The 13,675-nt window shown below is 40.9% G+C and overlaps 1 protein-coding gene across 1 annotated transcript in view; it reads right to left on the bottom strand.

Annotated features, from left to right (window-relative positions):
* Window positions 1-13,675, bottom strand: part of PDE11A (phosphodiesterase 11A) — a 315,606-nt gene that overhangs the window by 84,485 nt on the left and 217,446 nt on the right. Inside the window, exons 11-12 of the mRNA XM_006921237.1 lie at window positions 1,313-1,459; window positions 945-1,052 (exon numbers count right to left, since the gene is read on the bottom strand). Of these exons, the coding sequence (XP_006921299.1) occupies window positions 945-1,052; window positions 1,313-1,459 (255 nt within the window). The remainder of the gene's footprint in view (window positions 1-944; window positions 1,053-1,312; window positions 1,460-13,675) is intronic.

Consider the following 13,675-nt stretch of genomic DNA (forward strand, 5'->3'; position numbering starts at 1 on the left):
TCTCAGGGACAATGGGCTTAGAAAAATACATAACCACAGATGTAAGGTCTCTGAAAGAGTGACTTATTATTCATGCTAACAGCTGGGTGGGCAAGGAGGCAGTCATAATGCAAGTCCCATCTGGCAGGAGGGGCTTTTTTGTACAGACTGACTTTGTTGGTGTCTCTTTTAAGAAAAGAGCATGGGCATGTGTGCTTCAGTATCTCTTGTCTTAGAAGAAAATAAGCACTTTCAGGGAAGATTGTTAAGGTTTTTTTCCCCACTTCTTTCCTGGCAACTGGCAGGGAAATTTTGCCTTGGAGCGCCATCTAGAGGAAATCCTGTGTTCATGTGCCATGTTTTCTTGCCTTTGTGACTTGAGCTGAATCCAGTGGTTGGTTGGTATATGGTGATTTTTTTTTTTTTCAGATTAATAGACACAAGGAAATAGAATATGATATAACTATAATGAAATAGAATCACCAATGAGAATAGAACAGTGAAATATCCTAATAGTCTTCACGTTTCCATGTCTGTGACAAATTGCCATGTGATTTCCGCGCCCCTGTGGGTGATGTTCACACATCCCTATGTTAGCTTTCCACCAGCCTAGAGAGTCTTATCGAGTGATCTCTATGTTGTTACTCACCCCATATCTTCTGCAAAAATATTACTTTGAAAATCCACGCATTTCTTTTGTAAAGAAACCAGTTTCCCAAGATAAAACACTGAAAAAGAGGCCCAAGCAATCATTCCAGACTACACCTGCTTCAAGATGTCAGTGATGGTACAGCTTGAAAGCTCAGACATTGTTGTGAAATATATACTCCCATAACCAGGGTAGGTAAATTCCAGTGTGAAATAAATCACATGGCAATTTGTCACAGACATGGAAACGCGAAGGAAAAGGCCTATAGGTCCACACAAATGACAGATGACCTTTCACTATCACCAAACACACTTACAGTTAACATCGCAAACATCAGTTGGCACACGTTGAAGGCGTGTCTCCAGTTGTGGTACAGAACCATTCGATAATTTTTCCTCACAGTTAAAAGCCACCTACACAGTGTCTGAAATGGGAGGGAAAGGTCGTGTCAGGCAGTTGTATGTGTCTCTGGTGGACCATTACCAAAACGATGCCTTATGTCTGAGTAACCCTCAACAATCAAAGTCCTTCCACGAACATCTCATGCAATTTTTACAGTAATCTCATGAGGTGTGCAGGGCAAGTATTATCATCCCTAATTTATATTTGAGAACCTGAAACTCAGAGTGGCTACCACGTTGTCCCAGGTGCATTCCCAGAATTACCCAAGACATAACATCTTACCTCATAGTCAATTTTAAATTTCTGTACCATCCCCAGCTCCATGAACATCCGAAGAGCAGCCGTGATCATGGCATCAACGTCAAGAGAAAAGTCGTCAAAATGTATGTCATCGATGGCAAGTTCTGACACCAAAGGGATGTTGGCTGCCTATAAAAACAGAAGGCATAAGTCAAGCCAAGTTCACCAGCTTTCTCAAACCACTCGTCTTACTCTCCTCTCCTGCTTATCAGACGTGCCACATAAATCAGACCTGACCTACACTTACACTCTGATACAGCTAAACTCTGAGCTGGAAATGTCTTTTGTTTCTGCGGTGCAGATGCCCCAAGCAAATGAAGGGTGGTGGGGGTGGGGAGGGAGAGGGAAACTAATCTGAAGAAAAAATATACACACTGGATCAAGTCTGCTGAATTAGGATACAATGCTGTCTAGTTTACTGAAACCACAGTCACATAATATATTCTGGTGCATACTACAGAGCACTAAATGCAAGAAACATCTGGGCAGCCAGCAGCTGTGGATTTTAATTGCTGCTATTCAGGAGAAGGACATGGGAATATACCACTTTGTCTTGTTTCTTATATCTTATATTTATATTATGTTTCTTATATCCTGTAGCTGTGCATGTACTCTTTGTTACACACGTTTCGTATATTGGGAAGGATGGAAAGGATCAGACAGAGCATCTTTTGTACAAAATATGTTTTCTCAATAAAACAGATATTTGTAGGGTTAACATAAGCATATGTTTCATTAAAGGAATGACTTTGCAATATTGGTCATCTTCATTCTCTATATAGATCACAACTTAATTACAATACTGGTCATACATACAGTCGTCCCTCCGTATCCACGGGAGATTGGTTTCAGTACCACAGTGGATACTGAAATCCAAGGATGCTCAAGTTCCTTATATTAAAATGGCTTAGTACTTGGGTATAAACTATCCACATCCTCCTGTATACTTTAAAACATCCCTAGATTACATATAATGTAATGTAATGTAATGTAATACATTGTAAATTCTATGTAAACAGTTGTCATACTGTATTGTTTAGGGAATAATGACAAGAAAAAGGTCTGCACATGTTCAGTACAGATGCAACCATCTTAGGCCTAACCACATAGTACACATCAGCAACAAGGTAAATTTTTTCCGAATATTTTCGATCTGCTGCTGGTTGGAATCCTCAGATGTAGAACTCGTGGATATGGAGGGCTGACTGTATTCAGTGTTTTCAAAACACTCATGTTAGGCAACTGTCAATCAGTTTTCCTATACAAACTTTAAGAGAAGAAGAAACTCTTTGGGAATAGTTTTTTGTTTTTGTTTTTGTTTTGTGTGTTTGTTTTTTTTTCTTTTTTTTTGCTGATTTCATTGGGTTTTCCATATCCTTTGGGCCACTCTCGGTAAAGGAATCATTTCTGTTTTCAGATCATCAGGGACCATTCTGTATTCTTACTCTATGCTACTCATTGGGTGTAAATTACCCAGGGAGTAATTTATACCCTGGGACTACTTTGGTTGAGCAATGAAACTCAACTCTGGTCACTCTAAGCATCCCAGGAACCATATAATCAACCTTCTTCCTACCTCCACACTCCTCCACAGGCATTTACGTCTCTAGGCTAAAATCAGAACACTGTTTAGCTCTCACGCCATGGAAGACCAATGAGCAAGTACATGAATTACACAGGACAAGTTACATTCTGTAGATTGTTTATGTTCATTAAACAAAAATCAATCAGCTTACCCTTCAGTGAATCATTATAATATATTAACATGTTTGTAGAATCTACCTCCTTAGAATTAAGAAGGTAAGGCTTGTGAAATTCAAATATGGTGGTGGTAAAAAGTCTTTGTGTGCATGTCCTTATTCCGAGTTCCTGGTCTTATGCTAAGCATTTCACTACTTTATTTTTTACTTAAAAATATTTTAAAATCAAAGTTATATATGTACATAGTTTTAAGAGTAAGTTAGATTTACAAGGCTGGACACACACATACACACACACACATGGTAGCAGAACTTTTCTGGTACCAAAATTTCCCCTTACCTAGAAGCAACCATTTTCAAACCATCCAGATACATTTTTTGTTTGTTTGTTTGTTTATATTTGGCAAAGTTAGATGCTTGCAATTTTATATTTTAATGATTTTCTGCTTTAAGCATTATCTATTAACTTCCTAACACTGAAGAAGATTAAGCTGTCTTGCACTGTATCTATCTCCCTTCTTACTCCCCAAAATCTTTTTCCTTTTCTGGTTTCTCTCCTCATTATGGTGAGACACATCTTCCAACAGCTTCCCAAGAAAAAGTGTATGGTAGGAAAATTTGCGAAAACTTGCATGTCTGAATTGTTTTCATATTATTGTCACATTTGATTGGTAATTTGTATAGATAACAGATTTCTAGGTTGGAAATAATTCCATTAGATTCGGAAGGCATTGCTCTTTTAGCTTTAGATGTAACTACTGAACATCTAATAGTCAGAAGCTCTTCGGAGTCCTAATTCTTTGAAAATGACTCCCTCTCCGGGACCATTTTTGTAGGATCTTCTTTTTTGCTTCCAGAGTTCTTAAGTGTCATGAAAATGTACCTAGGTGTGAGTGCATTTTTACCTATAATCATAGATTCTTTGTGAGCCTTTAATCAAGAAAATCATGTCCTTTAATTTTAGTAAAAAATTAAAAATACTCTCTTTGATGAAATCTTTCCCTCTTTTATTTTTCTGGAATTGCTTTTATTTGATCTTTAGAATGGGGTTTCTTTTCTTTTTTCTTTCTCCTACATTCCATTTCTTTTTCTTTTTGCTCTATTTTCTGAGAAATATCCTCTCTCCTTATATTTGATATTTATTATCATAGTTTTTATTTCTAAGAGCTCTTCTTTTCTTGTCTGGATATTCCTTTGTAATTTTTTAAATAGCATTCTAATTTTGTTTCATGGATGCAATATACCCTCTCTTACTTCTTTGAGGATGTTAATGATAATTCTACTTGACATTTTCTTCTCCCTCCAAAGTTTACTTATCTTTATTAAATGAAGACTTCAATGACCAGCTTGGAGAACTCAGAGGTAAGCCAGCCTTTGGTCTTTAGTTCCTTTATTTCTTTGTGCATAGGCCTGGCTGCGACCATGTAGACCTCTTTCTCTTGTTATGTGCCCCTAAGTGTTCACTTGTGTCAATCCCAACCTCGCTTATTAGGCTGTAATAATCTCAGAGGCAGATGCCATGTTTCTTTCCCTTAGGGAAGTTCCAAAAGCCCATCACATTTCAGGGCTTTGCATACAGAGAATGCCATGCACTTAAGAATGATCTGTGCTCGTTGTGATTTGTTCACATTCAAGCTCGAATATGGAAAACCACTTCCCAAGAGGGTAGAAGCCCTGTCCCAAAAGACACAAGTCTTCTGGTCTCAGGAGAAGAGCCTGCTTCTGAATTGTCAACGGAGGTCTAACTCTCTGTCGCCAAGGAGCAGAAATAGCGATGGAAACTGCCTTGCTGCTCTTGAGGTGGCCCCTGTCTTAACGATTATTAATAGTGTATCCCCTGATGCCATTATAAATCCTCCACCCTTCAAAGGCACTAAATTCACTTAATTATCTTAAAAATTAAAGAATATAGGCATTTTTTCATTATGAAATGTTAATGGAAAGGAAATAAGAACATTAGGTTGAAAAATGTAGGAAGACCTCTGGTTCACCAAGACCCATCCTTATTGACCTTGTCTCTTTCCCCCTAATAGGTTGATTGATCCACATTTAAATCATACCAGTCTATAGATTACCCCGAGCCCTGTTGTAAACCTTTGCCGGCACTCGTAGATGCAGAGGAAGTCCCAATCCTTCAGAAATGACCATTTTCAGCTATTTTGAGATGTATAGATTGTCTTTATCTACATTCCTCAATTCAAGGGCAGTTTCTGAAGAATAAAGAGCAGTGTGTGTATCCTGAGGAGGCAAGCACCAAGGTCTAGTCTGCAAAAACTCTGGGAAGAATCTTCTGTTGCCATTTCCCTTGTCATGGACACACAAGCTCCCCGTCTCTTCTGATAAGTAGAGAATGGGACCGTGTCTTCCAAAGTGATAATTACTCTAGCCATAGGATATTAACAAAACAAATCAAAGGCGATTTCTCCAAGTGTCAGCATTCAACTTTTAATATTTATAAGGCACCATATTCTTAAATCAAAGAGGGGTACTACAATCCCAAATAACCACTGAATTAATAGCCAGGAAATAACATTTGGATAAAATAACCATTTACTTTACTGCAGCAATAAATGAAAACACAGATTATGAGCCCGGGAGCTAATTTGAATAATGTTCAAGAAGTAGGACTCTTGCTGGCTGGGAGTACCTGATATCCTTTGACCATTCCTGTTCTTTGTTTGGGTCTTAACAGTTAAGTGGTTATCAAAGGGAGCCATAAAACTGCCTCCTCTAAAATTGAAAAGGTAGCTTTACAGAGAGGCTGTAAAATGTTAAAATACAATCCTAAATCCTTTGACATATGAATATTACATTTTGTGATGCTCAGAAAATGAAAACGAACAACAAAGGGGGCGGTGGTCCAGCTCTAGCAACTCAAAGGAGAACTGACTTGTTGCCACTCCAACCCACTCACTCACTTACCCCTCTGGACAAAAGCAGAAGGAGGGACCTTAGGATTCTCGAATTAATGAAGACAGGAGACTGGGCTGGGGAAAGGTGGAAGAGACTGCAAAGTTCTTGGTTTCACCAGCACTGTGATAGCACTTACTACATGCCAGCCACTGTTCTTGCACTTTCTGCATATTGACTCATTTGATCTCCACAAGGACCCTAAAAGGTCGGGAACGTTTTTAGTCCCATGGTACAGATGAGGCAACTGAAACAGATGATAGGCAATTTGTTCAAATTTGTACGGTTGTGATTCACAGAGGTGCATTTGAACTTGGGGAGTCTCGTTCTAGAGACTGGCTCCTAACCACTCTGTTGTTTCTAAAGGTGGGTGCTGCCAAGCCAAAGGCTTCTCCAATCCTGCATTATGCAAAGTAGCTTGGGTGTATGGGCAGCGTTTGGGATTTAGATCCAAATGGCTAGCCTATCAATCCATTTTTTATGATAAGCAGCCTGGATCCATTTGAGGTGACAATGCTTTGGCCTTACATAAATCCATTTGGAGAAATTTCAAAACTCACCGCTGACTATGGAATAAGCCCTAGTTGTCAGCATTGTTTTGATCAGAGTGAATCAAGAACATCCTGAAAACAATTTGTCCTCTGAGGGAGCAGAGGCAGACTTCAGGCAAACAATGACGTTGGTTCAGACTGGCCAGCAGAGCCCTCATGGGACTCCAATACCACCCTGGGCAGGCAAGGTAACTTGGTAAAATAAGGGAAGCAGGAAAAAGGTGATATGGTGGTGTGAAGAGCAGCAAGATAAGGGATCCTTCTGTCTAGACAGGATCCTGGGAAGATTTCTCTGGACATTTGGGACACAGCTGAGCAATGCTTAAAACATACACATGTATTCAGGCTTTAGAGGGACTAGTAGTACTAGAAATAACTAGTAGTTTAGATAACATACAGTCACATTTCCAATGGTGAAGAGTGAAATTGTAATTTCTATTTTTGCTCAGGAAAGGAGGACACAACTTCTTATGAATCTCGGTACAATGTTGCCTCCCTATGCCAACTTCTGAACAGGAAAAACTGGGATATTTAGGTGCCTCACAGGTTTATCCACCACATGCAAAGCATGTGGAGAAAAATACAGAATCCCAAGGAGAGACAGAGAGAGAGAGAGAGAGAGAGAGAGAGAGAGAGAGAGCGAGCAATAAAGCTCCAGTAGTGCTCTGTCAGCTGGCAGAGAGGGTGCTGGCCCAGCACATTTGCAGGTTACACCAGCTCATGCAAAACAACACCAGAAACTATGAAGGGCTGTGAAGCCATCTGGTGCCATGTGTAGCAGTGATGTGAAGTTCTGAGTCGTGTTCCTGGGGCCAGGCATACAATGAGATGTAAACTCTGCAGCTCATGGGCTAAATTTATATACAGAAATAGTAAAGTTTAGACTGTACGAGTGAATATAAATGTTCAAGGGTTGCCAAGACACACACACACACACACACACACACACATGTCCCAGGCTTCTTTATTTAAGATCAAAGTGATGAGTGATGTCGGCATTAAAATCAAGAGCATCACTGAACTTCACCTTCCTTCCAACAGTACCCCTAAACTCCCTGCACCATACCCCTTGTGTTCCCAATTCCTTAGTGATGAGGAACTTAATCCCAAAGCCCTGGTACCATTCTCGGCTCTCCCCTTTTCTGGGATGGGCAGGCTCTTCAGTTTGAATGCATGAGAAGGCTCAGAGTGGTGACAGACACAGAGGGAAAGCCTTCGCTCTCAGGGAATGGGACTGAGGAGTACTGCATAGTAAAGTGAGAGTCTGCACAGCCCAGGGTACCAAAATGGGGCCCTCTTGCTAGAGGAAAGGATACTGGTCCCCCTGAGAAAGGAGGCCCGGAAACCACTTTAAATGACAACTTCTTGTACTTTAAATACCATCTACTCCAACCAACAGCCACTCTATATTAGATTTAGAACAATCTCAGGAAACAAATAAAACAACCTCGCCCAACACTCTTAACTTTTCTGCTATTAGCTTTGGCCTGCTGTAATTATTCTAAAGGTTTAGATTTAATGAGAAGGCTTAGATGTTAATTTCACAAACAGAAACTTGTGAAAGACTGTCAGAAATTCCCAACTCTCGATGGGAGCGGTGAAAAGGAAAAAAATGCAACTTAACGCACAAATAAGATATCAACATGAATTGAATGGATAATTGCCTATGTGTTAGGCTGGAGAAAATAAAGATCGACAGTTCCAGGTGAATTCTCTCTCTTGAAATATCACCATTAGAGCTTCATCAATGTAGATCAGAGAATTCTTACCTATTAAAATGAAAATACTTTTGATGCAATTTAGTAGAAGGAAAGGCTCATAAAGCAGGGTAGAAAGTGAGAATAACTCTCTACGAGATGAGACAACAATCAGACAACTATTTTGGCAACTGGACAGAAAAAGATGAAAGGAGAAAGACAGCGAGAGAACTTTTGCATCAGCAAGAGGTGAGGCTGTCTAGGTTGTCTGCTCCTGGTGACGGAACCAGTAACAGGGACCAGGGGAGTTGGTTCTACACTTTATTAACGAACAACTAAAGACTAAGGAACATCATACTCCCTTATTTCTGTAGTTTGAAATTGCAGATTTACAAAAGAATTGCCACTAACAAGAATCCACAGGAGCAAACAAACACTAATACTGTACCACGATGCCTAAGGCACAGGGGACAGCAGGCGGCATCGAGCCTGGAGGCCTGTGAGGTGGTAGAGAAGGAAAATGTTGGGTGATCAGAGGGAACTTGAAGCTCAACTTGCCCTCTTTATGGTTTCAGTAAAAGTTCACCTGACCCTGCCCTGTGTGTGCTGGGATGATGTGCCCCAGTGCATGGTTATGGAGTTCCACACCCTGCCATGGAGCAGAGCCAGGGAAGGCAACATCTGTACATTGGGATGAGAATCAGCAGCTAATGACAACAGTGGGCCACCCTGGGGTGAAGAGGACACGGGTTTGTTTGGGTTTTCCATTTATGTCACTTCCCTGATCCCACACTCCCTCTCCCCTTGTTCCATACACTGAGCCCATCTTTTTGTCCTGCTAGTTAAGGTTAGGAGTGAAATCTGTCATCAAGGACATATGTGGTTGGCTACCCGATCATCAATTTCCAGTGAGCTGGTGAGAAAAAATATTTCAATATTCATGCATTCAGTAGAAACTCTTTCTACTCCTGTGCATCGAAAAGTATAGTAGAGCCTCTTTGTCACTTCTGAAACTAAGCATCTCTCTGCTTCTGCCTGAGCAATGTAGTTGGTTGTCTCCTTGGAGAAAAATAGACTCAACCTTCCACACGTTTTTCATGGCTCCTCTACACAGCAAGAAAAATAAGAATTTATATATTTCTACTGATCGATCCTGTAAATATTTATATTGGTTTGTGCCATAAAAGCACATGAAGCATTATAACAAAAGTTTCTACTCTTAGGGCTGAATAAAGCAATCGCCTTCGGTGAAGAAGCAATCTGTCAAGGGAGGCAGAGGGGTCATAGGGGATTCCTTGGCTATGAGTCCCTCCCTTGAATCGTGCCCGGATTTAGTCTCAGATGAGTGGAGACGTTCCTGAAAATACGCTCACACATACATCCATGTACACATGTCATGAGCACACAAATTTATTTTTAATTCTTGCCTTTCTGTCAGACTGTCCATCCACACTGACAGTTAATTTTGCCCCGAATGTGCTGTTGGAGGTGTACATTGGTGTTTGATTTAAACTGAATGTGCCAGATAGGGAAAAATATTTTGGAAATAGAATCATAAAATGTGAAACCCATGTATAAGGGTTAGTGAAAATATTCATAAAATTAACATTAACAATTTTCATTTAAACAATTAAAAACTCAACATGTTAAGACAGGTTGGCTAGTCGTCTATGCATTAGAAGAATTTTTTTTTCCAGTATGGTGCATGTATTGAGTTGTGCTATGTACCAAGCATCATGCGAAGCACTTTATAGTATCTCATTTAATCTTCCAACGACCCAATGGGTAATTGTCTATTATTAGTACCAATTTAGAACATAAGCAACTTGTCCAAGATCACCTAACTAGAAAACTGCTGAATCTGCCTCTTGTCCCCTATGTTCATAATCTTTACATGAACATAGGAATCCATGTTGTCTTCATAATCATTTGAATGTTCTCTTTCTGTAGATTCACTGTGGCATTGCCATGGCATTATTAGTTCCAGACATTTTTGTCCATGCAGTATGTACATATGTATGTGTGCATGTATGTACGTATTTATCAACTTCTCTTTCTACGTCTGTGGTTCATTATTTACAAGTTCTTTAAGGAAAGGATTAAGATTCTCAAACATCAGCAATTATTACAGTCTAGTACTTCTTTCATGGCTAGTACTTAATAGATGTTGGTCAGTGGTAAGCTAAGTATATAATGTCTAGAGTCAAACAGATGTGACTTTGAATCCAAGTTTTGCCACTTGCTTGAGCTACGGCCTTGGGAATTTATTTTCTCTTCTGAAGAAAGAATATAACAATAACTATCTCTCATAGTCATTAAAAATGTTAAGTGAGATAAAATACTTAGCACGGTGTCAGTCTCATAGTAGGCCCTCGATATACTATAATGGTATAGAGCTGCCACAACAAAATATCACAGTTGGATGAATTAAAAAACAGGAATTTATTTTCTCACAGTTCTGGAGGCTGGAAGTCCAAGATCAAGATGTTGGCATGTCTGGTGTCTCCTGTGCCTCTTTCCTTGGCTTACAGGAGGCTGCCTGCTTGTGTCCTCATAGGGCCCTGCTCTGATGATCTCATTTAGCCTTAATTACTTTTTTAAAGACCCTATCTCTAATACAGTCACATTCTAAGGTACTGGAGTTGGGTTTCAATATGTGACTTTTGTGGGGACACAATTCCATCCATAACAGATGATTATCATTATTGCATACTAATTGAATATTAAATTTCCAAGAATTCAAAAATAAATGATTCATGTCAGACTCAAGAATGGTGGTCCCCTTTGAAATTCCTGATTATAATTCTAGTTCTTCCTCTCCATGGTTCCTTAGAGAAGGCAATCTACAAAGGCTTTCTCTCCTCAGCAAACTGTACCATATTCACTCTTGGAAAGAAATGTATTCAGTGTTAGAGTATCCAAGATACACTGGAGGAAAACATGATTCATCGAGTTTAGGTTAAACACCTCAAAAGATAAGGATCGGGAGGGCTGTAAACTTGTCAAATATGAAATCAGATTTTCTGTCCTTCCAGGAAAGGTAATCCTCTCGTGGAGAGCTGGCAACGGAGTCCTTCTTCACCCTAATATCTTGTTGAAAGAGCCTTTACCATTCCTGTGTTCCTATCATTGAACCTCCCTTATTTAGAAAGTACTGTGTGGCCATGCTGTTGAGGAAAGGCCCAGGGAAGGTTTCTCATTCCCAGAGAGCCCTGGTGTGCAAGCCTCAATTTGTCTTACCCCGCTGGGCTCGATAGAACTCTTCCCTCTGCAGGGCTCTGCTCTTATCTGTCTCCCCTTATGAAGCCCTCCCCAGTGCCTCTAACTGTGAGCAATCTCTTGCATAATTCTCTCAGTATACTTTGTCTTTTTCTCTCCTACAGCATTTACCATAGTCTGCTCTCTGTTGAATTTACCGTGTAGTCATTCTTCCACTCTTTCATTCAACAAATATTTAGTGAGTGCTTACTATGTGCCAGATACTTTGTAGAGTCCCGTGTAAGTATCCATTTATCTTACTAGACAGGGACTCCCTGAAGGACAGGACAGAATGGAAACTGTGTCTGCTTCATTTTTGTACCACCCAGAGGGCCTGCCACTTGGCAGGCTTTCCGTGAATGTTAGCTAAATTCAACTGACAGATTGAAAAGGATACCTTCTCTGAGAACACCGTCCTCAGAAGGAAGAGGTGGTTAGGAAAGTAAGAGGAAGCAGTATCCTGAGGTTTGAAGAAACACTCCATTTCCAGTGGGCAGCAGAGATTAACAGAGGTTTAAACGCTCAACGTCTCTCCTGAGAGAGGGGCTCCCAGGGAAGAGGGCACATGGCAGAACCAGCGTGAGGAGAGTGCTAGGGACTAACCTCATCAGAGGGGAATTACCAGGGAACTGCACATCTGTTGCTTTTTTTCCTCCTTTGCTGCTTCTGAAATTTGTGGATAATGTGCTTCTGAATTCCCACCCTGCTTCTACATAAACGGCAAAGCAATTTAGTGATGTGAAGAGTCGTGTGATAAAGCCATTTATAAGGGCTCTTTTTTAGTTCTCTTTGAGACAAGGAGAGAGATAGAAGGATCAAAGCTAATAGAAATGCTGATTACGGACACCAGAAGTAGAACTTAAGTTTTCAACAATGGTACTTTGCTGCTTTCCGTACTTTCTGTTAAACTCTCATAGTCCACCATCACTAGGATGATTGATCATTAGCCCCACAAATAAATGTGCAAATGCTGCTCTCTCGGTTTTGGCTGTGAAGGAAAGGAGATAAGAACAGAACATATGCAGAGGGCAGGGGACTTGCAAAGTGAGGTGCAGGGATGAGGGAAGGAAGCTGGGTCATCAAGTGCCCCTTGAGCACCTACCGTATGCTTTCAACTATGCAAGAGTTGGATTAGAGGGCACAGAGTCGAAATGCCTCTAAAGTCAACCTTACCTGATTTAGGATGCCAAGAAATAATAGTTCACTCTGATCCTTTGAAGAGAAATAAAAAGGAAGGGAATTAGCAGCTAGTTTCACATTGAGTATTCACACCCGTGAGGCCCCGCAAGGCTAACCAACTTGCTGGTAAGAAGCTTGAATAAGTCAAGAAGATATGAGAAATTTAAAAGGAAAAGGGAGGGGGGAGTAGAGTAATGATTTGGACAGTTCTATAACTGTAATGCCCAGGAATCAGGAAAGGGCCACTGAGTAGGCCTATACACGAAATTCAAGTTGAAAATGAGAGACTGTGAGCAGAGGAGGCTAAAATGTATGTCAGCCTGGGCTGGGCAAGATAGCTTGTGCCTTTTAGGTATCCAGATTCTCTGGAAAGAAAAATAAGCTGGCTGCCACCTGGTGCCCAGACCACCTTGGGGTCTCCCTCCTCTCCCCTCCTGCCTAGCAGTGAAACCAAGGAACAGAGAATAGCTGGGTTGGAGACTTAAACATTTCTAAGACTAACGGGAGACTCCAGCTCAGGAAACAGAGGCAAGAGGAAACTTCGAAGGGCTAGAAATGGATAAAGACCGAGAAGTGGGGAGATGGGAAGAAAAGAGTATGCAGGAGGGTGCTGAGTGGTAGGTAGGAGGAGGAGAAATGTGCTCTCGAGACCTGGCAGGATGTCCTGAGGTCCGGCAGGGGTGCTGTGCTGGGGGAGAGAGTCAACGAGCTGGACCGCTACGAGTGCTCCATGCTTTATTTGGGCTGTGTAACATTAGTGGATCAGCACGAATCTAAAGTGTGTCGGAACCTTCTGCAAATTCCTTTTTGTACATTCACACTGTGGAAAGCAGGAGGAGAAAGAACTCCTCCCTTCTTCCGGAATCACAGAAGATCAACCTGCCAGGAGGTGCAGTGGGCCATTGGTCCAGATTACCTTATTCAGTCACAATCTATCAGGTGATTTTCCTTATTGGGCCTCTCCATGGGGACAACTTCTGAAAGGAATGCTTTCCTACTCAGTGACTATGATGAATGGTATTATGAACCATCCCCCCACCCCCCCCACCC

The sequence above is a fragment of the Pteropus alecto genome, unplaced genomic scaffold (genome assembly GCF_000325575.1).
Source record: "Pteropus alecto unplaced genomic scaffold, ASM32557v1 scaffold3, whole genome shotgun sequence".
Lineage (NCBI taxonomy): Eukaryota > Metazoa > Chordata > Mammalia > Chiroptera > Pteropodidae > Pteropus > Pteropus alecto.